The following is a 27,847-nucleotide window of genomic DNA, read 5'->3' as shown; positions in this document are numbered from 1 at the left end:
CGAGCTGCTAGAACCTTTACTACTAGCAGAGTGCCCCGTTATTCAACGGAGAGGGCAGTTGAGGGCGCGGTTCTCTTGCTCATTCTCATCACTTATGCTCAGCTTTGGTACGTCGCTGAATCCGATCGGGCGCCATTCCCATCCAAGCCCACGCATTGCTGTAGCTCGGACCTTGATCATCAGACTAGGCATCCTGAGCTTTGGCTTTGCCCCGAATGTGCTCGATAGCGACATCGTTCAGGTCTTGAATAGTCTTGTCACATGCAATGTATTTCGTCAGAATTTCCGCGGCGACAGTAGGCGAAGTTTCCTGCCAGTTCCAGGGTCGCAGTACTGTGAATGTGGACGGGAAGCAAGGTCTTTGCAGCAGGATGGCGGCCTGTAAAAGAGCTGTACGAAGATATTGAGATGCTACTCAGACCGTCGCGTGGCGGGGTAATCTCGTGGTTCTCCTCGAGCAATGAAGTGAGGTCGGCCTATCTACTTTCAGCCGCTTCGTGATTTCCCTGTATAGGTGTGACTTCCGTAGCTAGTGTTCCTGCCCTATCTATATATACCTGGGTAGTAAGGTAGGTACGGTTGAGGGTCTTTTTTTTCCTTGGGCAAGCCAAGGAAAAATCTTAATAAGCTAAGGCGGCCATCCAAGGTTCTGAGAAGGAGGTGGAGGTCGGCGTCGATAGTACCTTAGGTTCAGAACAAGGGCCGAAGAAGCCCGCCATGGTTGATTGTGGAAGTGTTGTTGATAATGACTGCCAAATAGTTCTGTCGAATGTGGAAGTGTTTGATGTAATGATTCAAGAGAGTGTGGTTGCATGTGGTGTTAGTGTTGAAAGTCGGCACCAGTTACAACTTACAACGAAGTAAAGCGGAGAGTTCCGCTAACAATCGCTAGCGCCATGCAATTTGGCTTCCAAGCTCTCGAAGCTGATCGCGTTTCCTTGTAAACATTTGGCCCGCAACAAACATTTTGCGTATTTTCCATCACCGCCCCTTCCCTGCTCTCTCGCCATGTCCGCTCCGGGACAGAGCGTCGCCGGTGCAGGTCCCAGTGCCGGCGCGCCAGCCTATTTCCAGGCGCTGCTCGAGCGTGGGACGAAACGAAATGCCCACGAGGAGCCTCAACTTCAGCTCGGACTCGGCGACATTGCGAAGAAAGTGCGCAACCTGGGCAAAGGCTTCACAGATGCGCGGGCGCATTATCTGCTGTCCGCGTCGGGCGTCAACACCAGCCAGGCTCTGCGCGATCTGGACGATCTGGTCGGGCCTCGCGCATCACAACCTATCCCTACAGAGGCACCGACTGCTGCAGTCAGGGAGACTCTGGCGCAAGGACACCAGAGTGATTTCCAGAAGATGGTCGAGAGCCACATTGCGCGCGCCCACGACGATTTCGACCAGATGATTGAAGAGCGGTTGCACGGGGTAGACTGGGACGCGCATCGCCAACGAATCTACGAGCATTTTGGGCTCAAGAGGCCGCAAGCAGAGGACGATGCTACAGCAGGAGCTATGAATGGCGCATCGGTGGGAGGAGCCTCCGCTTTTGGACGATCGTCGCGACGCGCTCCCCGCACATCCACCACCGCAGGGAGGTCGACCTTTGGAATGTCAGGCATGGCAAAGTCGGTGATTGGCAGTACGGGAAGAGGCGGACGAAGCAGTGTCTTTGGTGATGTGGCGGAGAAGATGCCCGCTGAAGGCTTCCGTCCGGCCCCGGAAGATGGCATGCTGCGCAGGAAGCAGGAGAAATACTCGGATCGGGTCAAGGATCTCAACATCGCGCGGCTGCAGGAGAAGGTCTATCCCATCCTGACCAGGTTTGCAGAAGTTGAGGCCGAGCCGTCGAATGAGGATACATCCATGCTGCTCAACGCCTACAAGGCGCTGGTGCAGATCACAGGAGAGGATGCCACAAAGGAGAATGTCTCGGAGCCTGGCGTCGTCAAGGAGCGTCAATACATGCAAGGATATCTCGACGATGCCGAAAATTCGCCCGGTAACATCGCCGTTCGCAAACGCATCCTCGTCGGGTCGCGGAAGTTCCTTGAGCAGCTCTTCCTCAACCAGGTTGAAGCTGTCGTGACCAAAAACCCCCGTGAGGCCAACACGGGAGGTGTCCCAACCGCTCTTGCGAAAGCCAAGGGCTACGTCAGGGTACGGGCTGCTCGAAAAGAACTTGGTCCTGACGTTGAGGTGTTGCAAGACATCAACGGAGACTACTGCTGGGCCGTCATCTTCTACCTCCTCCGATCCGGTCTCTACACAGAAGCTTTGCAGTACGTCGAGGAAAACGATCGCGCCTTCAGACAGATCGATCGTCAGTTTACCCGCTACCTCAAGGCATACGTCAACAACGATGAGCATCGACTCCCAGTCGACATTCAGACATCCATCAGCAACGAATACTCGCAGCGACAACGCTTGGCGCCCGAAAGCTCCATCGATCCCTACCGGATGATGTGTTACAAGGTCGTCGGTAGATGTGATCTTGGGCGGCGAAGTTTGGACAACATCACCAACGACATGATGGACTGGATCTGGCTGCAATTCTCCCTCGCACGAGAGTACAACCGTGTAGACGAGTTTGCGCACGAGGCATTCAGTCTTGCAGAAGTCCGACAATCCATCAAGGACATTGGCGAGCGGTACTTTGGCCCTGGTAGTGACATTGCCAACGCACACACGACCTTTTTCTTCATGCAGGTCCTGGCTGGTATGTTTGAGAAGGCAATCGCCGACTTGTATCCCCACAACTACCTTTCTGCTGTTCACTTTGCCATTGGACTAGACTTCTACGGACTTCTTCGCGTTAGCGATATCAGCAATAGCGAAGATCTCCTCACATACACCACTCGCCAACAATCACAGATCGCGTTTGGCAGTATGATCGGCCTTTACACACGCGACTTCCGGACCGCCAACGCCACCGCTGCCATTGACTACATCACCCTCATCTGCCTCAACGCCGATCTACAAGGCGACATTGGCAAGGCCCAACGAGAGCTGTGCCACCAAGCTCTGACAGAAGTCGTCCTCGAAACACGCGAGTTCGCACAGCTCCTTGGCGACATTCGTGCCGACGGCCAACGCATCAAAGGAGCTATCGAACAACGCCTCCGGCTCATCCACATTGACAATGAGCGCGAGTTCCTTAAGCACATTACCTTGGTTGCCGCCCGAACAGCAGAGGAGCATGGCCGGRCGACTGACGCAGCACTGCTCTACCATCTTGCTGAGGACTACAACAAAGTGTTTGCCGTCGTCAACGATGCCCTGTCGCTAGCGCTCACGACTGAGATGGGCGACCAACCTGCCCGTCTTATCTCGCTCCGGCCCAGAAACACGGACAATGCGTACAACAACCAATCACAAGACGCAGTGCAAAGCTCTCTCAGTCTGACAGCGATCGACGACCCAGTCCAACTCGCCAAAGACATCAAATCTCTCTATAACTCCGACGCTATGTACCACACACGAATTGACCGCAAACACTCCGAYGCATGCGACGTGCTACTCCTACTTGCGCAAGCCCGCACCGCCCTCGACGCAGGACGATGGGCAGCTGTCATCGATGCTGTCACGTCCTCCGATGTTCTTCCTACGGATGTCAGTGGAAATATCAGCGCCATTCGCAGCAAAGCACAAGCATTCGAAATGATGCCCACAGTTGTGCAGAGAGTCGTCGGACACGTCATGGTCTGGACGGTTGCGGCTGCGGCGAATCAAGTGGAATATCTGAAGAGTCAAGGGTGGGAGACGGGGATGCGGGAACAGGTCGTGGAGAGATGCATGGGTGCTGCGAGGGATGTGATGGTCTTCGCGGGGCTGATACGGTTCAAGTTGCCGGGCCGGGTGTGGGAGTTGTTGGCGAATGCAGGAAGGGATTTGGGTGTGTATTGATGAGAGACGTGAGAGTTGATTATAAAAAGAGACAGGATTTGAGTGAGGCGCATGCGAAGCTGTTCAGGGATCGGATCTGGATCGCAGACCTGCCAGGCTCTTTCTCAATTTTGKGCCTGCAAACCGGAGGGCCAAAAAGCTTTGGTCGATAGCACATCCGGCAAGGAGATAATGCGAAACAAGCTTCCCGTCGTGTCATCCAATAATGCCTCTTCAGGCAGGCTTGCCAAATGGTGCGAACTTCTGCAGGTCAAGGTGGCTGCATCCTGTYTTGCGACCATCCTCTCTCATGGATACAGTAATGTCTCGTACAACAGGGAGCTGGCTTGAATCTCAAGCAGCCTATTGATACCTGACATCTATATCAGTTTACGAGCGTACCGAGAATGACGATCTGAGGAAGTCCAAACATCTCTTGAAATTTAATTATGCGGAATGCGCCAATTATGCCTCTCGTTCGACTATTCTTCACGGCCGGAGTAGCTCTGCCAAGCACATACCACGCAGAAAGACTTCTCCGGAACGCTCTCGGAAAGATCGTATCGCGCGCTCTGACCCTCTGGGGCAGTCCTGCGAGAGTGCATTCACCCGACTGTCCTCAGCCATAGCATCCTCCAAGTGTGGTGGGCGCATCTTCTGCTCTTTGTCTTGGCAGTTCCCGGGAAGAGACATCATCTTAGCAGCCACAGCCGGTCTCGTGCTTGCGAAAAGTTACTCTTCTCGTCACCTCAGTTTGTGAAACACATATTCACTCAGCTTCCTCGAGCTCGGGCCACAGCAACTTTTACAAGCATAAATATTCTCAGTTACAACAATTTCCAGACACCTTCAAACGTAACATACTCCAACTCGCCTCGGTCAACGCAGCTTCCCGGCAGCTTCGATCACAACACCTTTTGAACAGAAGCCAACCTACAATACTACTCTTGGCTAGTCTGCACGATAGACACGGTCTTCGTCTCGATTTTCGGTTTGCAACAGCTCTTGGGAGCCGATATTCCTGCCACATCCCTCGAACAATCGCGCGCGGCAGCCTCGAAACACCTTCAACCAGACTCGTTCCCATCATGTCCGAGCACAAACCGCGCAGAGACTCCCAGCGTGAGCGCGAACACCAGAGCAATGCGAACTCGTTTGTATTTCCTCGGCCGTCTTCAAGCCTTCAGCACAGAACGCGTTCACCAGGCCCATCTGCACTATTCGACTCACGATCAAGAAGCCCACAACGTCAAAGTGCTCGCAGTCCCGAGCGTCCCCGCTCCCGCCAAGTCAGCCCTCACCGCTCGCTGCGCCCCAGTTCGCAGAGTTCACATCCAGCCAGCGTTCACAGCTCCCGTCATCCTAGTCAGGACGGCTCCCGTCATTCGAGCGCCGCCAGTACCTCTCACGCGCACAGGGACAGCGAGGGATTCTACTACGGAAGCAGCGTCTGGTCTTCACAGTATGGAATGCACTCTGCTCATGCATCGGATTATTCGATGAGCTCGTCCGCCTACAACCACCAACGCAATCAACGCCTTGCTCCACACCTTTACGGCGACGACGCGCTGCCGGATTACACGAGTGCAAGCCAACACAATCGTTCGCCTGTACTTGCACCCTCGTACAGCAGCTCGCGGGATAGCGCGTGGCAAGCGGGTTCCATGCCGCCTCCTTACCGCTCAGCCACTAGCAGAAGCAACAGCCTGCGTGGCGAAGCTCCTCGTCAGATGCCACCCACCCGGGGTCCGTCTCACTTCTACCCTGGGACTCGGGCTGAACGTAACTACTACATTGAGAAGTGGCGCCGCGGTCAGTGAGTCCAGCTCAAAGCGTGTATACACACCGATGGGCACCACATAACATCGACAAGGAGGTCGATAGCAACACAACAAAAATGGGACCATGACACCATCACCATCAACGATATCAATGATAGTAGCGACCCCACCGACAGCATCAGCGGCTATGACACACTATCGGCTGTACATGATCCTGCATTTTCTTTCACTCACCAACAAAAGGCGAAACTTTCAGTAAACACTACTGCTGCGAAAGCAGTGAAAGCAGCCGCTGTGGCATGGCATAGCTAGACTCCGAATTAAAACTCTCCTCAAGCACAATCGTAAACCTTCTATGTGTCTTCAATCTCATCAGACCCGTCCGATCGTGAAAGGGCGCGGGAGAGCCCGAGAAGAGCAATATTACTCATAGATGTCARTTCCAAGATTCAAAAGGCAGGTTCGATGTTGATGTGTTACGAATGGTAGGAAAGTGAACGAGAAAGCAAGGTCGGCAGACCACGATGGTCGACCGGCAAATTTCGGCCTGGGGCATCTTCTGCTTCTTCTGCATCAATCTGATCGTCCTTTTCGAGAGCCATCTGCCCACTGTTCAACTCTCATATAACTATCATCCAGAAATTACTATTGACGAATCGATGATCTACCTCCAAACGCCATGCCATGCCATGCCTCCACACCAAAGCAGATAGCATTGTGGCGACAGTGCTTCAAGTTGAGATAAGTAGCGCGTAGCACCCTGGTCGCCATTTTGATTCTAGATTGATGACAACTTTCATGAGATTTGATTCAGCGACCAGGATTGGACCGGGGTGCCGCGCTACTCACCTCAACTTGAAGGACTGTACTTCTCCCGCGGGCGATACGGCTTGTGATTGGTTGTTTGAAAGATGAAGCGGTGGCGTAGATCGCTTGCCAAGATTCCTTCCACCCAATCCTCGGCAACATCTTCTCTTCCATTGCAATCTTCTTGATCCTGCCAGGCGTAGCTTCGAAGCTTGAGAACAGCACCACTCAATGGGAGTTAAGACCACTACCAAGACCGTCCGACTCGACTTGACGGAGCTTGGAACATCTTTCATTCGCTGCTCTGCTCGCCGCATTGGAGCACATTGTGGAGAGGCACTACGGCATCACCGAAGAGCGAATCGGCTTTGCGAACAAGACGAGATGCGCTGCATGCAGCATAACACCTCCCTCTGCGCTGTGATTCCCCTTTCGTGAGCAGATTCAAATCCAACCAATGACCATGAATCACAACCCAAATGTACAGTCTTCGTGACTTTACAACGGGACGATGAAACAACCCATCAGCCTTTCCCGCCATGAGAGACTGTGCGGTTTCCAGAACATACGGACTGTCATTCGTAAACAGCTTATCAGAAAGTTACTTTCCATCTCCGGACAGTATGCTCGCCTCGGCGAGGTTGGCGATGATCATCTCAGGTGGATGGACATCTCAGGATGGCGTCGTTGCTCACGCATGAGCTGGTATGGTATATTATGCTGCCTTGTTTTCCATTGTGAGTGCTCTTTCATCCATCCTCCGCATCACTCTTCTTGTCGTATTCCCTCTTTTGGTTGATCTCTTGTCACTCTTTCAATCACGTTCATTTGCCAGAAGAAGCCAATTCTCCGCAAACATGCACTCTTCCACGACTTTCCTCTTCGGCGTCACAGCAGTACGTACGCTCCAGAAAGCTCAAGTTCCTCCATTAGCGCACAACTGCGGCTTGAATATGGAGCGGGAGATTGAAAGCGTTTTCTCACGCATGTCGTGCTAACATTCGTTCTTGTAAAGGTACTGCAGGCAGTATCTGCCGTGCCAACCATCATCAGAACTCAGTCCGCGGCTACAATCCCCGGCTCTTGGATTGCTCGTATCCAGGACGATGAAGCCCTTGACAGCGTCCTCTCCACCGTTCTTGATACCGCAGGTATTGAGTCCAAGTCCAACTACACCATTGGCTCAGTCAAGGGATTCTCTTTCGATGGAGACGATGCCGTCCTGGATATGCTCCAATCTGTAGGAGCAATCAAGCACGTTGAGCCAGATTTCACAGTCTATGCCAATGTTCCAATCGCAAAGCAGGACTCGTACAGCGCTCCCTTTGCCAACGGCTCCCTTGTCTCGCAGAATGGCTCTACTTGGGGTCTGGCAAGACTCTCTCATTCCGAGCCAGGAGCCAAGAGCTATGTCTACGACGCTTCTGCTGGCCAGGATACCTACATCTACGTTATTGATACCGGTATCAATGTTGAGCATGACGACTTTGGCGGCCGCGCTACGCTGGGAAAGAGCTTCATCAAGGGCTCCGATGGTGAGGATGACCAGGGTCACGGCAGCCACTGCTCTGGAATCGCTGCCGGTACCAAATACGGTGTTGTAGGTCATCTCTCTTGAACCATCAAGTTCCACAACTGACTGTCCCTGCAGGCTAAGAAAGCAAACCTCATCGCTGTCAAGGTCCTCGGAGCAGACGGATCTGGCAGTAACTCCGGTGTCCTGAAGGGCATCGACTGGGCCGTTCAAAACGCCAAGGACAACGGACACATCGCACGCACTGTCCTCTCCATGTCTCTCGGTGGTCCATTCAGCCAAGTCACCAACGACGCCATCACGGAAGCCGTTGCAGAGGGTGCTTTCGTCGCTGTAGCAGCTGGTAACGAGAACGAAGATGCATCTACTTCTTCCCCAGCTTCCGCCCCCGAAGCATGCACTGTCGGTGCCACTACCGACGAAGACGTTCGCGCCGAATTTTCAAACTATGGAGAGCTTGTCGATATCTTTGCGCCGGGTCAGGATATCACTAGGTAAGTTCGAAGCAGTCGTTCCTTTGATCCAGGGAGTGTGACGATACTAATCAAATCATTAGTGCGTGGATTGGCAGCTCAAAGGCTACGAACACTATCAGCGGAACTTCGATGGCTTGCCCTCAGATTGCTGGTCTCGCAGCGTAAGTTTCTCCATTCCTCTCACATATGAAGCTTGCTAATCATCTCCTAGTTATCTCATCGCTTTGGAGGGCGAGAAGACTCCTCGTGAGCTTTGCTCCAGAATTCAGGAGCTTGCGCTCAAGGACGTGATCCAGGATGCCGGAAATGGCAGCCCCAACTTGCTGGCCAACAACGGGAACTTGTAATGGTAAATGACCAATAATGATTACGCGATATGGCGTAAACTGTAACTCTTGTGTTCATGATCACTCCGTGCGTAGACGCATAGGAACGCGATGTGGAAGTCGCTTAGGGTGTTAGCATAGGTCAAATGCTAGTTACCCAATACTGAAAGCATGTCGTCTGTCTCCTGAACTTGTCAGATACCTAGCGCTCATCGGAGGAGGCTTTGCGGCAGTCAATCCAGCTGATGATACCGTACTGGTCGCGGCGGAAAGTCCTGGCTTCTTTCATCCATCGCAGTAAAGTGTGTGTGGCAAACTTCAACCGGGCATGGTGGACACTTCCAGCAGCGAAGCTGGTAGATTTGGCGACCAATGTGGTTTGTAAAGGACAGGTGAACAACACCCTCGGATGTGTGCTCGCCGCACCTCTTAAGGGATTTAAGGGTTGGAGATATCCCAACCAACTCATAGGCCCTTGCCACGAGTATGACATGGTCCTCTCCGAGACTTGTCCGCATGTGTTTCTCCGTGTCCTGCTTGCGGAAAGCTGGATAAAGAGTGCTCAGGGGCTCCTCCTGAGGCCGGGTTTCGAACGTGTTGGAAGCAAATACGCCGTTGCTATAGCCATCTTTTTCCATTCCGCAAACTGGTAAAGGTTGAGTGTTAGTCTACTGCTGCCTCTCTGGAGTCGTGCTAGCGGGCATCGTGAGAGCGAGCATCATGGCTGATACGCACGGCTGACTGCAGGCGCTCCTGGACAGTGAATATGCAGTTTCAAAGTTGGTCCGGGAATGCTAACCGACGCATCGCTGTTCGCTCCCCAAGCTCAGGACCAACACTTGCCCTCTCAATCTCCGGCTTCCTGAACTTTTACCACAACACAACAATCGAACTCGAACACCCCTGAAACGGGTTGCTTGCGTCAGCTCTCTGGGGTCTCACATCCAGTGCGCCAATATAATGTCGTCGCCACCACCAGACGAGCCCAGCTCGGAGCAGGACGACCCAGAATCATCTGGTCCGGACGACTCATCTGGATCGGGCGACTCATGTGGGCCAGACGACTCGTCTGATCTGGAAGACTCGTACCAGTCTGATGCAGGCGACCCATCTGACCCAGTCGAGCCATCCTATCGCCTCCCACCGCCTAGCGAGCCGTCCAACGAAGTCGAGCCATGCTACCTTCTCAAACTCCCTGGCGAGATGAAGAACATCATCTACCGCCTCTGCCTCGTCTCGACCAACGTTGTCCCGGTCACATCCACGGGATACAACATCAACAGCGGTCTCCTCGGCACCTGCAAGGAGATCCGCGCCGAAGCCCACGCCATATTCTACGCGGAGAACACCTTTCATCATCACACCAGGTTCTTCGACGTGATGCCAACTCAGCATTGGCKGCAACATGTAAGCAAGCTCATGCCTCAACTTCGGTCGACGAAATGTCAATTCATGATATCCTACAAACCGTGCTGGGCGAATCTGGTCATCTGGCTCGAGACATTTCATGCTGACAAGACCATGATTTATTATGCTTATCATCGCGAGAACTTGCGAGCGCAGGCCTCGACCAGGGTGGATAAGTATTTGATTGCAGGAATGTTTGATACAGTGTTTCGTTTGCGGATGACACCTTGGTGGTTTGTCAAGCCCTTGGTGGAGACTAACAGGTATCCACTCATCTTGCTTGACCCTCGTTGGGCCTTGTAGGACGGAGGTCGAGGCGTCGAGGTTGATTGTGGCTTAGCCGGGATTGGGCTGAGGGTCTGCTTGACGGTAATTGGGTCGATTATTTTCATGGTACTCTGCCGGCCGCTCTTGACAGGATGAAATGCTACCAAAATGACGGGATGGAAATGTTTGAGCACAGGCAGGACGGAAGAATGGACCGGAGTTTTAAAATGGGACAAGGTGTAATTGATCTTCTTTTAGAATTGGGACACGAAATGGTACCAAAATTGATTGACAACAAACCTCAATATGTGGCCGGTGAGTGGGAGATGATGAACAGATGTGGTACTCTGCAGTGGTAAAGTCTTGTTCATAGGTGTACCGTGTACGTGGAGTCGGCGCGTCACTAGCGTGTTATCATTAGCGCGTCCCGTTGCCCGGCACAACGGCGAAGTTTGGGCTCGAGCTCTCCGAACTTCAAGATTACATGTAGGACATCCTGGAGAACGAGCCAAGACCGAGTATTTACACAATCCAACACAATGGAAGCCTCCAAGCCGTCGACGGCCCTATTCGATGTTTTTTTGCGCCTGCGACCGTCGCCCGCAGTTGACCGAGAGCGATTTCTGGATGTCGAACCCGCAGTTTACAGCGCGCCAACACACATCACCATCAAACCGCCGGTTGGAGATACCAGAAAGCGAGCAGTTGAGCGGTTCGCATTCACGCGGGTCTATGAGGAAGCAATCGGGCAGAAAGAGATCTTCCAGACGACGGGAATTGTGCAGCAGATCCAGGGCGTGCTGGGCAACAGTGGACGAGAGGGACGGGATGGATTGTTGGCGACATTGGGAGTGACGGGCAGTGGAAAGGTGGATATTCATCTCAAAAAAGATGGATACAAGGAAACATGCTGATATGTCGTCCAGTCACACACCATCCTCGGATCGAAATCGCAGCGTGGACTCACACAACTAACGCTCGATGTCCTCTTCGCCCACACCGACGAATATCTCGCCGACGTTGACTACAACGACACGGCCTACAACTCCCTCTGTCAGTCCGATGTCTCGGAAGCATCTATCTGCACGGCATCACTATTTCTGGACGGCGATGTGGGCAACACGACATTCTCCGGCCGCATGTCGCGAGCCGCCACGCCTGCAATGGTGCGCGATTCTATTTTCTCATCAACCTCTCACCACTCCCCTTCTTCTCGCCTTCCGGGCGCTTTCCCTGAACATGTTTCATCTCCGTCACCACCTCCAGAACACAGCGGCGTCTTTGAACGTCTATACCCTTCTYTCAACAAGTATCGCATGTCACATGTTTCGCCTACCAAGTCTCCTTTGTCTCACTTCGCCCGCGGAACTACCAGACTCACACAATGTGTTCAACAGACCGACTCATCTTTCCTATCCGCCCCATCCTCGAAACGGTATCTCCCAAGAGTGTCCACTCTTCCACAATCTCCCTCGACCAGCGATATTTCCATCAACATCGACACGGACGCCGAATACGCTATTCTTGTTAGCATGTACGAGGTCTACAACGACCGAATCTTTGACCTACTCACGCCCTCCATTGGAGCTGGAAAGGTGAATCCTCTGAAGAGGAGAGCACTCTTGTTTAAAAGCACCGAAGCCAGTCCTGATCGCAAGGTTGTGACTGGCTTGAGGAAAGTCGTCTGCTCAACTCTTGAAGAGGCTCTCCTTGTACTTGAGACTGGCCTGCAGGAACGCAAAGTCACAGGCACCGGTAGCAACTCTGCCAGTTCTCGGAGTCACGGCTTCTTCTGTGTTGAAGTGAAGAAGAGGCATCGAGGTCATGGCGTTCCTGGAGCATGGTCGAGCAGTACGATGACCATCGTTGACCTTGCTGGTGAGTAGCATTGCCACTGCCCCATTGCCTGGAAGCAGCCTTCAGTCCACTAACAAGTACAGGCTCCGAACGTGCACGCGCCGCTCAAACAACGGGCAGCACTCTGGCCGAAGCCGGAAAGATCAACGAGTCCCTCATGTACTTGGGTCAATGCATGCAAATGCAATCCGACAATGCCCACTCCGCAACACCAGCTCTTGTTCCTTTCCGCCAATGTAAACTCACAGAGCTCCTCTTCTCGAACTCCTTCCCACACCACGGCGGTCACAATGCAATTGCCAAGGCGAGTCAAAAAGCCATCATGATCGTCACAGCCGACCCACTTGGAGACTTCAACGCAACCTCTCAGATCCTACGCTACTCTGCTCTTGCCCGAGAAGTCACAGTACCTCGCATCCCATCAGTAAATTCTACAATTCTAAGTGCGACACTCCGAGCTACTTCCAGCGGCCGGCCGGTCACACCTTCTGCGATCCTGGAAGAATTAGAGGCCAGCTATGCAGAGGCTGCGCGGCTTAAGGAGCAACTGGAAGTCACTCAACTGCAACTACAAGAGGAGACGCAGAGGCGAGTGGAGGTCGAGGCGAGCTGGACCACAGCTGAGATGAGACTTGACGAAGTTGAGGGACTGATCCGAGAAGAAGTCTGCGAGGAGATGGAGAGGAGGATGGATAACGAGATGAGGAGGTGGAGAGCGATGCGAGATGCTGAGCTAGACGCCGCTGATGAGCATGTCGATCGAAAGATGGAAGTATTTGCCAAGGGACTGGATGCCGGTGCCATACAGATCTGGGAGGACGACGATAAGGAGAACCAGAATGTTTTTGATGGCGGCAAGCAGACTTCACGAGTTCGAGAACTTGAAGATGAAAATGCACGGTTGAGGGAGCAGTTGGCGAGTGCGGAGAGGGAGAAGATGGGGATGAGGAGTCCGAGTAAGAAGATGAGAGTACTGAAGACGAGGAAATGGGATGGTGAGGGGTTGGGGGTGAGTTTGGGAGATGAGTTGTGAACGGCTTTTTCGTATTTCTGTCTTGGGCTTTCAAGGCGTTTGGGGGGAATTGAGATACCTTGGGATGTTCTTCTGTGAGCGTACATACAGATGACCAAAAGGACAGATGGAGCGCTCGCGCGGAATGAAGTTTTGTGGTTCGAGTTGTTCCTTCTTGTCTTGAGGAGCAATGTCATAGAATCTTTCACGTGTGGAGCCTGGTTAGTTGCTGGATACTTGTGTATGCCGATTGACGATTCGCGGTGAGTGGGCAATGTCTTCCCTGCGTCCGTGACATTCCCGCCTTTTGCATGTGAAGCTTGGCGTGAGGGTAACCGATTGCGGCAAGAGCGGACGAGAGAGTTTGATGGACCCTTCTTCTCTTACGATCAACTTCTGATCTTTGAAACAAGTATCTTCGAGTTCTTGGAAACGCGCACAATTCTCGATCGACAGTTCAACGACGCTGCCCTCACATTCGGCACCGCACTTCACCACCTTCTGTTGCTCAAGAAGTGCCGCGCGCGAAGACTCCACATCAGAAGAGAAGTCGAGTGTCACTTCACCTCTGCTCCATCGGCGACACCGCACAATACCGTGCAGCAGCAACAAGACCATACGTCATCACGCACAGCATCCGACCTCATCGGCACCATGGCCAACAACTCGATTACCGCGAATCACATCGACCTCGACAACACCATGACTGCATCAAGCTCTACCACAACCGAGGAACTCAACGATCGGATTCAGAATCTGCCACAGGAACTCCAGGATTGGATCAAGGAGCTGGTCATTGATGATGGAATGCCCTCGAGCTACGTCAACATCGACGATAGCTACAAGCCACCACTCGGACTACAAATCGACCATAAGAGCCGCGAGAAGTTCGCTAAGGAGTTCTACCGGCTCTTAAGCCATCGTGTGGTTGAGTATGATCCAGAAGTTTACTCGCCAGCCGAGTCCCTCGACCACGCATACGAAAAAATGCGGCGTTGGCTATGGACCTTAAGCACGTTACATATCCAGCACATCGCAACCCTTCGATTCGACGTTGGTGAAATGAGATGCAGGGTCACTGGGATCACTTGGTTTCCGAAGCATATTTCCGATGAATGTAATCTGGCGTGGTCCGCACTCACATCACGTGTCTGGATCCATCTGCTCGGGCATGGCATCGTTGCCATTCAAATGGACGAGGCGTTGCTATCCGATGAAACCCACGGAGTCGACCTATTCCGCGAGCCTATTGAAGAATGATCAATCAGCGGTCAACCTGCAGACTTTCGAAAATGGCATGCCAACATTAGGTGAAGACATCACCAGGGGTGGAATTTGCTTGGGCCTGCGGTCAATGATTGAACCACGGAGTAGCTGCGCAATCAGCGAGTGCTGTGCAAAGCGAGCAAATGAAATGAAGCGTAGGTCGATATAGCGGGAATGGACCCAGGAAGGTCATCGAGGATGTACAGTCGGACAATGGGCAACAGCTTATGTTTTACGACAATTGTCCCCTCGTGAAATGAGGAAGGATCGGATGCTTGACATGCAGTCACTTGATTTTCAGATTATCATCTTCTGAAGAAAGCAATTCTATCATCCCAGCGATTCTGAATTTCAGCCGCGCTTGTTCTACTCTTGTTACAACTGTCACTGTCGCCTAGCATCCCCGCCAGTCTAACATCTCTTCATGTGACACAGTGAATCTGGCGGGCGGTGATCCACTGAATTCGCTGTTTTGTCGGGCCCTTCGTTTGTTTGCAGCAAACAGACTTGATTCTGGAAGTGTCCTTTCCACCGCGTTTGCACCTGCCGCATCTCGGTGCAGTAGCACATCAGTTCGGTTACAAGCACTGTCCAGTCTGTCATCGAAACAATCATCAAGCTTCCATCTCGTGCAAATAACGCATCAGAGCACATCGATATCCGCTCAACATCATGGCCGATTCCGACATGATCACTGGCGAGCACCTTGGGAATTCCATCAGTCGCATACTCAGTACAATGAAGAAGCTCACCGTCACCACCGGTGAGGATCTCGAGACCATAACCGGCGACCCCACTCTCTCAACATCCGAAGCTACCAAGGCCCTCAAGGTCATGACTACCACTCCGCTGCCCGACCAGCTCGCCGTCGAAGAGCTCGACAAGAGAGTGCAGAGCCTACCGCAGGAACTTCAGGATGACATCAAGGAGACACTGATCATGTCGGGATTGCCCGACGGCCTCATCGTTCTCGACCGTACCTATAAGCCCCCTCTAGGCTTACAGATCGATCGCGCAAGCCGCGAGAGGTTCGCGATGGAGTACTACAAGTCTGGCGCCTACCACGATGCTGTCACGATGGCTAAGCCGGCGCCGATCCCGTGCCTGGTGTGGGGCCTCGCCGAACCTATGAAGGAGGCGTGTGATGTTGTGATCCGCTGGCTTGGCACATTGGAAAAGTCACACATTGAGCTCCTGCAAACCCTGCAGATCGATGTCACTCAAGCCCCTCGAACCACGATGCTCTGCAATGATGGCTGGAGACATGTGATCTTTGTGCTCGCAATTGAGGCATTCGGAGCGCGACTGAAGTTCAACATCGCGATTGGCAATGCCTTTCTCAAGCAAAGCGTCTCCGCTTTGAAGGGCGTGGCGAGGAATGACGTTGGAATCATGGAGGAGGTGCTCGTCCACGATGAATCAGAATCCGGTAAGTCGCACGCTTGTGTTTTTCGATGTTGGACATCTACTAAAACACTCTTCAAGCTCTCTAAACGAGTCGCAGTGGCTTGAATCTTAACGCAGTGGATTCACGTGGTCAGTTCTATTGGAAGCACACTTGAGGCTGTATAACACAATACGGCGCTCGAAGTCACAGATGCAACAGCAGCGAATGAAATCAGGACCGTGGCTGCAGATTATTCTCCACGTAGAAAAGGCTGAAGAAGTCTCGGCCATACGGGACCGAGTTGGACGACTGAGCACCTCAGTCTATGCATGATCTGCTCGTCGCCGATATGAGCATACTTTACACGCAGACGATCCAAGCGCGAACAGTTTCCATCGTCAGACTCCAGATCCGCATCCTTGCATAGCGTCGGGGTGGCATTCCAGCTCGTGGGCAAGTCTTTTCAGTTCCTCCTTGCCATGTAAATCTGTGGCTAGGGTCGTCCCATGGAAGTCATGACATCTACAAGTGACTTGTAGGTGCATCTACGTGTTATCAGTGGCGTTTTTGAAGAGCAAACTGTAATTGTCGCAAGTACCAAAGTCGTCCCACATCCCGGTCTTTTTTTTGTATTCATGTGATGATCTTGGCGAAAAGCCACTAACTTTAGCGTCAAAGCCCTACTAACCCTCTACCATCGACAACACAAGTCACTGTTCTCCCAACAAACCCTTACAACATAACCATTTGAAGTACGGTACGAGGCTGACGATACGACGACCCCGTATCACCTTATACTTTCACGTCTCCACCAGCACAAGCTGCACGGCGCCGCAAGAGAGGCTATTGATCTCCTGGAAACCGCAGTGCACTGCTCGAGATTGCGCGGTCGCCGCATTCCCTGTTTGTGTATCTCCGTAAGCGACTCTGACTTCACGCCTTCAAATTCCCGCAATCATGACAACGCCAACCTCCACCACCACGGGTGCTCCCGGCCTCACCCCAGCAGGACTGGACGAGCGCATCCAGAACTTGCCGCAAGAATTACAAGATGAGATCAAGGACATGTTGATCGCCTCCGAACTACCAGACCGCTTCATTAAAATCGACTGCAACTAWAAGCCACCACTCGGTCTTCAAATCGACCGTAAGACCCGGGAGAATTTCGCGAGAAAGTTTTACAAGGCGGGAATCATTCATTACGTTCCATCGACGGAGTTCCCAACTAAAGATTATCATGACTTCCTCGACAAAGCCTACAACTTGATCGGTCTGTGGCTGTTGAAGCTTAACAAACCCCATCGCGAGCTGTTGACGGTCATTCGGTTTAATGTTCTTGGATTTCAAGGGAGCGTAAATGAAGACTGGCGAGCGTTGAGATCGAAATTTTCCGTGCAGAGGTAGATTTCGCAGAGAAGCGCCTAGACAGTGCGATTGAAAGATGAGTATGCAGAAACTAGCCCACACAGCGCGGCTTCAAGGAAACAGGACCTCCACCCATGGTCGAAATCAAGGCTAGCGTATGTAATGGCAATTCGAGAGGTAAAGTCCAATTGATTGCCCGGAACCCAGACATGCTAGGTAGGTGATAGATCGGGAGTCTGATGTTGCCTCTTCTTGYCATGGTCATTGATGGTTTTCGCAGGTGGTTAGGTAAAGTCCTCGACCCATGGAACGGTGTCCTTGAACACAGTGCTCAGGCATTGCGAAAACACCGAATCGAAGCTGGCAGGCGTCAAAAAGCTATTGCGAGAGTCAGCACGGAAACTCTTTGGTGCTAGAAACGGGGATCGGCGCGCGAAAGCGCCAATCGATCTGGCTGAAATATGATGAGAGCGGAGTGCAATAGAAGATGCACCGGACCGTCACAGACGCAGGAGTGAGGAACCCGAATAGGAAGAGGAGCTGCCACCAACTTCAAATTGGAGGATATGTACAACGCTCGCGTGGCAATCTGGCTTCACGCTCTGCAAAACTCATCCGCTGTTGCTTTTCCCTCTTTCTCATAATGCCCTCAATCAAGTCATGACATACTTTGGACCTTCTCCACCCTGCGGTGTCTGCCAATTGATGTCCTGCCCGGGTACCTTGATATCGCAAGTCTTGCAATGCACGCAGTTCTGCGAGTTGATCTGGAATCTCACGCCCAAGTCCTTGCTCTCATCTTCTACATACTCGTACACGCCCGCAGGACAGAAGCGGTTCTCAATACCCTTGTATTTTGGGTACGCAGCTTCGGCATGATTGTCCCAGTCCTTGACCTGCAAATGACAAGGCTGGTCCTCTTCGTGGTTGGTACCGGTTCGGGAGACGGAGGTCAAAATGTCAAAGGAGATCTTGTTGTCGGGCTTCGGGTACTCGATCTTCTTGCATTGGTATGCGGTCTTCGTGGCGGCGTGGTCAGGCTTGCCGTGTTTGAGGGTCCAAGGCATCTTTCCACGGAAGACGAAAGCTTCTAGACCAGAGTAAAGAATTCCACCATAGAGACCGAGAGCGGTGTGGAAGCTGGGACGCATGTTGCGGACTTGTTTGAGCTCTTTCCAGATGCTGCTCTTGCGGAGCTTGTCTTCATAATCAAACAGGAAGATGTCGCCTTTGTCGTCGGTGCTTTCTGTTAGAGCAGAGAAGGCTGCCTCGGCGGCGAGCATACCGGATCGCATAGCTGTGTGAGTGCCTTTGATCTTGGGGACGTTGAGGAAACCAGCGGTATCACCAATGAGAGCTCCTCCTGGAAAGGCACATTTGGGTATGCTCTGGAAGCCTCCTTCGTTTAGCGTTCGTGCTCCGTAAGAGATACATTTGCCACCTTCAAGATACTGCTTGTAGAACGGGTGGTGCTTCATCTTTTGGAACTCTTGGTATGGTGCCATCCATGGGTTGGGGTAGTCCAGGCCGACTACAAGCCCGATGGAGACCATGTTCTCGCCGAAGTGGTACATCCAGCCTCCGCCATATGTGTCCGCTGGTAATGGATAGCTCATAGAGTGTGCAACAAGACCCTTCTCGAACTTTGCAGGATCAATCTCCCAGACCTCTTTGATTCCAAGTCCATACGTCTGCGGTGCACTATGCCTCCGTAGATCGTACTTTTTAATCACCTGCTTTGTCAAGCTACCGTGGCAACCCTCAGCGAGCAGCGTGCACCTTGCATGAAACTCCATGCCACGCTCAAACGAGTCCTTGGGTGTTCCGTCCCGAGCAATACCCAGATCGTTGGTGGCGACACCTCTGACTGCTCCTTCATTTGTATACAAGACTTCCGAAGCCGCAAATCCTGGATATATCTCCACTCCAATCTCCTCTGCCCTCTCGCCCAACCACTTGGTCAACTCGTTCAAACTAATGATGAAATTGCCATGGTTGTTCATCTGCGGTGGCGCAGGTAATGGGATAGCGCTCGTCTTTGTGAGGAACCGCATCTTGTCCTTGGTGACAGCCGTCATGTTCTCAAACCGATTGGGGTTGTCCTCTGACCGCCAGTCGGGAAGGAGCTCGTCCAAAGCCGATGGCTCAATCACATTGCCAGAGACAATATGGTCTCCCAGCTCGCCGGCCTTCTCCAGAAGAAGCACACGAAAGTCCTCGTTTCCGGCATCGTTGGCCAGCTGCTTGAGCTYTATGGCAGCACTCAGTCCCGCTGGCCCGCCACCCACAATACAGACGTCGACTTCGTCTGATTCGCGCTCTTGCTTCAAGGGATCGAGGTGGTCTTCTACAGTGGCAAACTTCCTACGTGAGGTACTAGAAAGGGCACGTCTCTGGCCTGCTGTGATCGCCGCCGGCTTGTATGCTCGGAGGAATGGTCGCGAGGTTGTGCTGAACGTGGCTGCAAATCGTATTCGAGAAAGCGGTAGTGGCAATGGCGGCGACAGCTCCTGCAGCTGCATGCGAACCCTTCGACCGGCTGCCCGGGAAATGCTGGTGGTGGCCATTCTGGATATTAGAGTGAGGCAGCCAACCAGTGCAAAATCGGGGGCAGCGAGAATGCAACAGAGTCGCCTTGTATACAGAGAGAGAATGTATACCTACCAGCTCGGCGCAGAGAGCACAAGAGCTCGGTTATTGGAGGTCGTTGTGAGGTAAGGCCGTACGGCGATTTGTGATTGGCGGAGAGCGGATCGTGATTCCCGGCCAAGAGGGTTCCGTGCGTCGACGTTCTTTCATCGCCGCCTCACTTCCTGACCCTTCGCCCAACACCACTCGCGACTGTATCAACAGCGCATCCACCAGTCTCCCCAACGCGGTATTTTCATCGCGTGCGCATCTCCACCACATTGCCATATACCAAGGGCGCGCACTGCACACAAGAGACCCGATCCGCAACCGGATTCCACCTTCCACCAGGTCGCCCGCAAGACCACCACCCACAATGTCTGAAGTCAGCAATACCAGGCTCTACCTGGGCAACTTGCCACGTACCGGTATGCTCTCTCCCCAGTGGCCGCTGGCCGGATAACGCACGACGGCTGTGCGCCTTGGGAGGAAGGACTGGCCATCGGTGCTCTAGCTCCAGTGACTCGGGCATCCTTCCGCCGTGCTGTACTTTCCTGTATCTGCATATGCATCTGCATACATGCGCGTCCTCACATCCTTCGTGGTGATCCGGAGCAGGAGCTGGCGCGCTATTCGGCCTCTGGCTAACCTTCCACACCTGGCATCGCTGACCCGGACCTGTGCTGCAGCTACCAAGGCCGATGTTGAGAACCACTTCAACACCCATGGCACCGGCGAGATTACCGAGATCAAGCTCATGAATGGCTTCGGCTTCATCGAGTACAAGGACGCCATGGATGCGCGTGACGTCGTCCCTGGTATGTACCCACTTTGCATGAAACTTGTGGCCGCAGCTCGCTAACTAATATCCCTGTAGCCTTCCGTACGTTCACCCTCCTGTGAGGCACTCTACCGAGTCGCATGCGGGCCACAAAGTTTCCCACTCGTGGTAATGCTCTCGATCGCTGACATTTATCGCTGGCTAGACGGTTCCGAGTTCATGGGTGAGCGCCTCGTTGTCCAGTTCGCACGTGGCAGCACCCGTCCTCGCGATGGCTTCGAGCATCAGCCACGCCAGGCTCCTCGTCCACGCCGCACCGTTCACCGGATGACCATAACTGGCCTCCCTTTCGAGACCAGCTGGCAGGTTAGCAACATCCTCCCTCTCACACTTCGTTCCTGGCCATGACACATGCCGGAGTCGCCTCCTCTTCATCTGCCATTACTGCCCTGTTTTGGCTATGCCATCCGCTCTTGCTTTCTCACCCCGATCCGACTCGGCATGCGGAAATCACCTGCCACGATTCTTGGGAACGGCTTGGACTTACTTTGCGGATTATAGGACCTGAAGGACTTTGCCCGCCAGTCTGGACTTGACGTCGTCTACAGCGAAGTCGGCCGCGAGCGCGATGGAAGCGGCAACGGCAAGGGGTATGACATCGCCTAGCCTGCGTGAAGGGGCTCTACTAATGCCTTGCAGAAGCTTTGTCGAGTACGAGACCGCAGCCGATTTGGCCAGCGCTGTTGAGAAGCTCGATAACAACGAGTTCAAGGGCGCTACTGTTCGCTGCATCTCTGATGTACGTCGTCGCATTCCCTTCTACACGGGTCGTACTAACCGCATTCGTCAGCCTCAATCCGAGATCCCACGCCCGCGCGAGCGCTACCGCTCTCGCTCTCCTGGAGGCTACCGTGGCCGTGGCGGCTACGGAGGACCTCCACCTGACGACTACTACGACCGCCGCGGACCACCACGCGGGTACAGTCCACGCCGCGATGACTACCGCCGTCGCACTCCTCCACCACGCGGCGGATACTACGATGACCGCCCAGATGACCGCTACGTTCGTGGCGGACGCCCTCCAGTCGACGACTACCCACCTCGCGGTGGCGGTTCCTACGGCGGTCCCCCAGCTGACGATCGCTACGGCGGCCCACCCCCTCCACGCCGCGGAGGATACGAACCCGAGCCCTACACCAACGGTCACGCACGTGCGCCTTACGGTGGACGCCCAGCGAGCCCGCCGCCGCCACGCCGTGACGGCGGTCGATACGAGCGTTCTTACGAAGAGCCGCGGCCTTATTGGTGAACAATTATCATCTCCTAGACGGCGATGAGTACTAAACATTTTACCAGAATCAAGCGCTCAGCGTGCATCACCAAGCCCACTCGAACGGAATTGGTAGGCGAGGCTAGGCTAGGCGTTTGAGCAAGCAAGGGATGGCGAACAGATGCACTAAGCGAGGCAGACCACGGCCCCCGGAATGTCCACCTCCACGAGTCTTCGGCGCTATACAATGCTGGTGTTCGGGAAAAGCGATGAGTGTGGATGCTTCTATTAATGTTACTGCATGTTATGTGCTGTGCGAGTACACATCTGTTCCTTTATCGATCACGGGATGCTGGCGCCTGGTCCTACTCCGCAATGACTTGGAACAGGACGAGGGCGTTGCATACAAGTGATTGATTGCTAGAATGAAATGTGTAGTACTACTACTATGCAAATGGAAATGGATTAGGTAATATACCGATCGCTTTCTGCTGTCGTCTCTTCGTTCAACGCAGCGCAGAGTCCGATGCGTCTTGTACTTAGTTCCCCTTCCGCCCTTGCCGCTTCACCTTTCGCCGACGCTGGGGGATTCAACAGCCAGGACTGGTAATTGTCTGCTGCGATACCACACAGATCCGCATTACGCAAATCCCTGTGACCAATGAGAATGGACAGGCAAGCAAAGATATGGCGCGAATGAAGACGCTCTTCGAAGAAAACTTCAAAGCCTGGGGCGAGATCCAGGCCAGCAAGAGTAACAGACAAGGAGAAGACTCCGCATACCTTTTGTCAGTACTAGCGGATCGCGTTATGCAGCGCTGGACAACTCCCAACTGCAAATACGTTGTTTCATTACCGTCTCTCGGATCTGCTCCCGAAGAACCAAAGGTCTGATGCTTTTAGAAATTGTCCAGCCATTGTCTCTATCGAAGATTTCGAAGACGTCGGAAGGTGGGAAGGTGGGAAGGTGCAGAGATCGTGATCTGTATCGGTTTACCAGTTGGCGGAGATTGCTATGGCGTCTGAGGTGGACACATCCAGAGAGATTGTGAGGGAGGTTTGGATGTATTCTCGGACTTCTAACGGGAGGGCTGAGAGAGGTGGTAGAGCTGAAGTGGAGGGATGGCAAAGTGTTGATTCGGGGTGTGGAATGACGGTTTGGACTTTAAGCTCTGACATTCTATCTACTGGTGGTAGGTTATGGAGAGAAAATCTGCTGCCCGCGGCACCTGTTTGGAACGGTCTCATGAAGTAATGCATTCTACACGGCTGCCTACTTCTTCCTTGGAAGTAGCGAGGTCGAGGCTGCACACTGCTGATCTGGTATCTTGGCGACGACAGCATCGGCTTTGATTGCTCGATATGTTGATGCCTGGTCTCCAAATACCATATGTGACGTCCTCTCGMGTGAGCCTTCGCCAATGTCTAGCAACAGCTCGGCTTTTTATGCAACAGAGGTATCTGGCGGCGCATAGTAGGGCAATTCTCTCGCTCGCAATTCTATGGATGGTGCGTGGTGTCACGAACACTTCATATTATTGATCAAAGATGGTATATCCTTGTAGCTTGACAAAGAAGGGCCGGAAGGAGAAAAGGCCGAGCAAGGTATATGAATGCAGCTTGCATCATCTTAGCTATAGAAAGGATGCTTCTCTTACTAACCATTGAGTGTTCCATGATGAGAACGTGTGTCACCAGAATTCTGTTGCTTGATAAAGAGTGAAATGATTGTTGAAACGCTTCGGGTTCAGATCTTGACAGCGACAAGGTGTGGCACGACCTCGCTTGTGCGTTCCATCTTGACGATCCCAGGGAACATCCCTTTGCCGCGTTGAGGCTCGGGATGATCTTGAGAGCAGGTGATGGCAGTAGTAAGCACGTCGGGAACGACGGAGCAGGATATCATCACCATACCAGCGTTCCATGACACCACCAACTTTCCAAGGGTAGGCGGAATGGGCATTGCGCGTAGAATGAGCGAGTAAGAAGCATCGCACATCATGAGGAGGAGTTCCGCTTGCGACGCTTACCTCTCAGGTGTCTCTGTTGGACCACACCAAACAGAAACTGTCACTCGGCCCCGACGTTGACGAGGTCGATTGTGTCACGTTGGATGTTGGTATCTCTAGTTCCAGCGGACGAATTTCCCCGACGAGCGTCAAACGTGGTACGCAAGCTGAAACATTGAATGGACATGTGCCGTTCAACTCCGACTGGCTCAATGACAGAATGCATGATGGTACGCATCTGTATGGGCTGGCTTGAATGTGTTAATGTTCTCGGTTTGTTGCGTCGCACGTGCAGACACGGACCGCCTAGAACGAACGGCAATTTGGAAGTTGTGGTAAGCCACATGCGCACAGAGCGAGATGAAGCCAACAATGCAATAATTCGATGAATGTGTTGGAAACGGGCGACGATCCGGTTTGGACGGAGGACGGAGGACGGCTAGCAAGTAATCCAACTCGTAGGATCAGCCTAGACTTGTTGGCAAGAACATCACATCGCAGCCGATGGTGGTATGATGATGGCAGCAGGATGACCAGCTCCACATATTAGGTATTATTCTAGGGCATGCAGTCCTGCAGGAAGGATGCAAGGAGTTAGACTGTTCGGTGACCGAATCCTGCAGCGTTGGGTTTGCACTCTCTCCCGTCCTCCGCTCCGGACCCTGTGAACATGAACGCCATGGATGAGGTTGGACATGAAGATGATGATGCTGCCATTCAAGTATCCATCAGGAGAAATTGTTGGGTAACTTATAAGAAGGCGAAGAATACGAATCGCCTTTTCGATGCTGCGCTATATTCAGCATCGTAAGCCCCAATCCTTGCACGAGCGGCGGAGCGCCCTTCCTTCGCTCGTGGTGGATCTCACCATTTCACGAGCTGTGGTGGRCCTCGCGGCTCAAGGTTGGACCGGGCGCAAGCAGGATGCGAGGCAGTCACAGTCTCTGTGATGAGCGTCGGGAAAGGTCAGGTTTTGCGGCTTCTCAAGAAAGGACCAGGCWTCCCTTTGGCCTGCGTCCGCCTGAAACGAGGAAGAATCGTGGGCGGAAGCAAGCGGCCGTCAAACCAGGGGAGCGGAATGGGGTTCACTTTGAAGGCCCGGGGGGAAGGTTCCAGAATCCAAGCGTCTCAAAAGCGCCGATCCGTGCGATCCTGGACACTCAGCCCCACACGTTATTGTGACCCTAGTTTAATTTAGCCCCTTGATGAAGCCACGTTCCAACTACAAAGCCGCTGCCTCTCCCGCATCTTCGACTCATCCCCAGACGCCAGCTGTCCTTACCCTTTCCCCCATGCATATGCAGAAGACACCTCTGCAGACCGCCCATCATGGAGACCATTTCACCAACAATAACACTTGACCACATTGATATGTCTTCCCCACACTCACAATTTCTCCGCCTGGGAGACCTCGACACGGCACAGTCAACGAGTCCGGAACCCTCCGCTTTTGACGAAGGTGGCTCAACATCACAATCCTCGCCTCCGCCTGTCATTGTTCAATCTCGTCAAGCAAAGAAGCGGAAGTCATGGGGTCAAGAGCTGCCAGAGCCAAAGACGGCTTTGCCGCCGCGCAAGCGGGCCAAGACGGATGATGAGAAGGAGCAGCGCCGCATCGAACGCATCAAGCGGAACCGCGCGGCTGCGCACAACTCTCGCGAGCGCAAGCGTGCAGAGACCGAAGGTCTTGCCGTCGCACTCGCACGCGTCACCGCCGAGCTCGATGCCTACAGAAAGCTCCATGGACCACTTCCGAGCAACATTGTCCTGCCCGAGATACACGTGCAGAGCGACAGGTATGCTCATCGTGGTGCTCCTACTTCCTCCTTACAAGCTAACGGACCAACAGCCCCGAGGCCGATACGCCAGCACCCTCGCTCACACACGACGCCATGTCTCCGCCCTCACCGGCCGACAGCATATTCCAATACGACTCCATCAAACAAGAACCACAGGACCACTCCTTCCCTATCACATCTCTGCCACCCGCCTTCGACAACCTCGATTCAAAGTCATCTCTGCTCTCGCCGCTCGACCCGACACAACATTCTGCAGCAATGTTGTGCGACCTGCAGTGTCGGTCCCGCCGCTTGAGCAGCAGCACGACTTTGAATCACCTTGCGTGGTGGACCAGCCATTTGGCGAATTTTCAATGGCAGATTTGCTGCCAGGCTATCATGTTGACCATATGGACACTTTCGCCTTTTCGAATGGCGCGCATGATGGAAGCCTCACAGCTCCGCTTCCCTTCTCGTTCGAGGACCTCATCAATGACTCCGCTTCCCTTGCGGTCGACGCCCAGGCGTCTGGCGCTGTGTAATACGGCGACGGGCCTGCGCGCRCCACAGGATGGCGCTCGCGCGCTTGAGCGACGGTCATTTGATGCAAGTTCGAGGGCAGGGGTGAAGCGAGTGACGCAGCAGTCACATGCAAACAGGATCAATTTGGCGTTAAGGAAACAGGTCACTGAGGATCAAACCATGGACGACGGGGATGCAAAGCAAGGCGTTCAGGAGTTCACTTGACTGGTGTTAGCTGAACTCGGCTAAACGTGTACCATACAATTTTGAGGAATACAACTAGAGTATCTTCCCACTTCGTCTCGTCGTCTCACTTTGCTGTAGATGTGGTATMCTTGTTGCCATTGTACTCGATTCGTTGCTTGGGACGAAAGTGTGTTGCTCATTGACTTTGTCCTGGACGGCACACCTGCACGTTGGTGACTTGCCGCTTATACTACTGCATCCTTCTTTGCAGGTCTCTCTCCAAAGATGGTCGTACCCACCCGGACTTCATCGCTGCCTTGTGATATGGCGGCCTCAAAATCCTGGCTCATGCCCATGCTGAGCTCGAGCTCCGATGCGTCCATTCCCAGCTCCCCTGCGACCTTGTCTCGCGTCTCTCTTAGTGCTACGAAGTCCTCGTTCTCTGCGTCCGGGGACGAAGACTGTTGACTTCTTGCGATGGCACCAATTGTCATCAAACCCGCCAGCTGCAAGCTGGGACACTTCTCCTTCACATGTCGACACAGTTCATGTGCGTCTTTTGGCTCGACTCCACTCTTGCTCTCCTCTCCTGAAGTGTTCACCTGTACTAGAACTCTCAGCTTCTCAGACAGCGACTCTTTCTCTGCAAGTGCGCTTCTGCCTTTCTCAAGCGCGTCCGCCTTCTTCGCAGTATCCACACTGCTGACGCAGAAGAGGTTGGGAACCTGCTCTGCCAATGGCTTGCACTTGTTGGTCTGCAGGCCTCCAATCATATGCCATTTTATCGATCTCGGTAGGAGGCCGGCCTTTTCCGTCAACTCTTGTGAGTAATTCTCTCCAAAGTGCTCGACCTTTAGCGGACTTTGGTGTAGTGCGAGGATATCGGTTGCAGGCTTCAGCTTCGAGACTGCGATGAGGCGGACCTACCATTGACCATCAGCTCCGTTCGAAATTGAGCCATGTTGCTGACGGACCTTGCGACCTCCTCTGACAGAGTCAATCCTCTTGGCCACTTGTTCGAGGTTCTCAACGAGAACCTTGGCTCTGCTCGGATCCACGCGCATCTCTTCGTCCTGCTGAGACATGTGATGTTGGAAGATCTACTGCAACTGCCGAGAGGTTTTTTTGCTGGCTTCGGTTCAATCTTGCAGCGAGATGTCAAGATCAAAGTCGGTCGGTCACCACAGCTCCGCTTTCCCCGCAGGAATTGATCGCGCCAGCAGGGGTGGTTGTCTTTTCCCCAGCAACATCGCCCTGATCAACAACATGGCCGACAAGGTTCCATGTCGTTCGGCCGCGCTCTTCGCAG

General features: G+C 53.3%; 10 protein-coding genes; 8 read left to right on the top strand and 2 right to left on the bottom strand.

The window, feature by feature from the left end:
• Positions 1 to 1,008: 1,008 nt before the first annotated feature.
• Positions 1,009 to 3,900, top strand: RCC_02092 (related to nuclear pore protein (Nic96); the record flags this gene model as incomplete). Its single annotated transcript, XM_023767375.1, has 1 exon — positions 1,009 to 3,900. One exon carries the CDS (start codon positions 1,009 to 1,011, stop codon positions 3,898 to 3,900), a length of 2,892 nt encoding a protein of 963 aa, XP_023623143.1.
• A 3,424-nt stretch (positions 3,901 to 7,324) lies between these two features.
• Positions 7,325 to 8,824, top strand: RCC_02091 (related to Cuticle-degrading protease; the record flags this gene model as incomplete). XM_023767374.1 has 5 exons in its annotated part: positions 7,325 to 7,363; positions 7,483 to 8,067; positions 8,119 to 8,495; positions 8,558 to 8,638; positions 8,689 to 8,824. The coding sequence occupies 5 exons, from the start codon at positions 7,325 to 7,327 to the stop codon at positions 8,822 to 8,824; spliced, it is 1,218 nt and encodes a 405-aa protein (XP_023623142.1).
• A 2,192-nt stretch (positions 8,825 to 11,016) lies between these two features.
• Positions 11,017 to 13,367, top strand: RCC_02090 (related to rabkinesin-6; the record flags this gene model as incomplete). XM_023767373.1 has 4 exons in its annotated part: positions 11,017 to 11,346; positions 11,404 to 11,643; positions 11,875 to 12,355; positions 12,418 to 13,367. The coding sequence occupies 4 exons, from the start codon at positions 11,017 to 11,019 to the stop codon at positions 13,365 to 13,367; spliced, it is 2,001 nt and encodes a 666-aa protein (XP_023623141.1).
• Positions 13,368 to 14,000: 633 nt separating this feature from the next.
• Positions 14,001 to 14,606, top strand: RCC_02089 (uncharacterized protein; the record flags this gene model as incomplete). The annotated part of the gene is made up of 1 exon (XM_023767372.1): positions 14,001 to 14,606. The coding sequence occupies one exon, from the start codon at positions 14,001 to 14,003 to the stop codon at positions 14,604 to 14,606; it is 606 nt and encodes a 201-aa protein (XP_023623140.1).
• Positions 14,607 to 15,284: 678 nt separating this feature from the next.
• Positions 15,285 to 16,105, top strand: RCC_02088 (uncharacterized protein; the record flags this gene model as incomplete). XM_023767371.1 has 2 exons in its annotated part: positions 15,285 to 16,041; positions 16,098 to 16,105. The coding sequence occupies 2 exons, from the start codon at positions 15,285 to 15,287 to the stop codon at positions 16,103 to 16,105; spliced, it is 765 nt and encodes a 254-aa protein (XP_023623139.1).
• Positions 16,106 to 16,956: 851 nt separating this feature from the next.
• Positions 16,957 to 17,403, top strand: RCC_02087 (uncharacterized protein; the record flags this gene model as incomplete). Its single annotated transcript, XM_023767370.1, has 1 exon — positions 16,957 to 17,403. One exon carries the CDS (start codon positions 16,957 to 16,959, stop codon positions 17,401 to 17,403), a length of 447 nt encoding a protein of 148 aa, XP_023623138.1.
• Positions 17,404 to 18,017: 614 nt separating this feature from the next.
• RCC_02086 (probable flavoprotein-ubiquinone oxidoreductase) lies at positions 18,018 to 19,931 on the bottom strand (the record flags this gene model as incomplete). Its single annotated transcript, XM_023767369.1, has 1 exon — positions 18,018 to 19,931. One exon carries the CDS (start codon positions 19,929 to 19,931, stop codon positions 18,018 to 18,020), a length of 1,914 nt encoding a protein of 637 aa, XP_023623137.1.
• Positions 19,932 to 20,368: 437 nt separating this feature from the next.
• Positions 20,369 to 22,082, top strand: RCC_02085 (related to pre-mRNA splicing factor; the record flags this gene model as incomplete). XM_023767368.1 has 5 exons in its annotated part: positions 20,369 to 20,420; positions 20,682 to 20,810; positions 20,979 to 21,139; positions 21,335 to 21,423; positions 21,473 to 22,082. The coding sequence occupies 5 exons, from the start codon at positions 20,369 to 20,371 to the stop codon at positions 22,080 to 22,082; spliced, it is 1,041 nt and encodes a 346-aa protein (XP_023623136.1).
• A 3,299-nt stretch (positions 22,083 to 25,381) lies between these two features.
• On the top strand, positions 25,382 to 26,577 carry RCC_02084 (uncharacterized protein; the record flags this gene model as incomplete). XM_023767367.1 has 2 exons in its annotated part: positions 25,382 to 25,848; positions 25,902 to 26,577. 2 exons carry the CDS (start codon positions 25,382 to 25,384, stop codon positions 26,575 to 26,577), a joined length of 1,143 nt encoding a protein of 380 aa, XP_023623135.1.
• Positions 26,578 to 26,783: 206 nt separating this feature from the next.
• RCC_02083 (related to Putative unspecific racemase) lies at positions 26,784 to 27,623 on the bottom strand (the record flags this gene model as incomplete). XM_023767366.1 has 2 exons in its annotated part: positions 26,784 to 27,461; positions 27,513 to 27,623. The coding sequence occupies 2 exons, from the start codon at positions 27,621 to 27,623 to the stop codon at positions 26,784 to 26,786; spliced, it is 789 nt and encodes a 262-aa protein (XP_023623134.1).
• Between the last annotated feature and the right edge of the window lie 224 nt (positions 27,624 to 27,847).

Source organism: Ramularia collo-cygni, assembly GCF_900074925.1.
Source record: "Ramularia collo-cygni strain URUG2 genome assembly, contig: RCC_scaffold02, whole genome shotgun sequence".
Classification (NCBI taxonomy): domain Eukaryota; kingdom Fungi; phylum Ascomycota; class Dothideomycetes; order Mycosphaerellales; family Mycosphaerellaceae; genus Ramularia; species Ramularia collo-cygni.
Note: the sequence above shows the minus strand (reverse complement) of the source record. Positions and strands in the feature narration are given on the sequence as shown.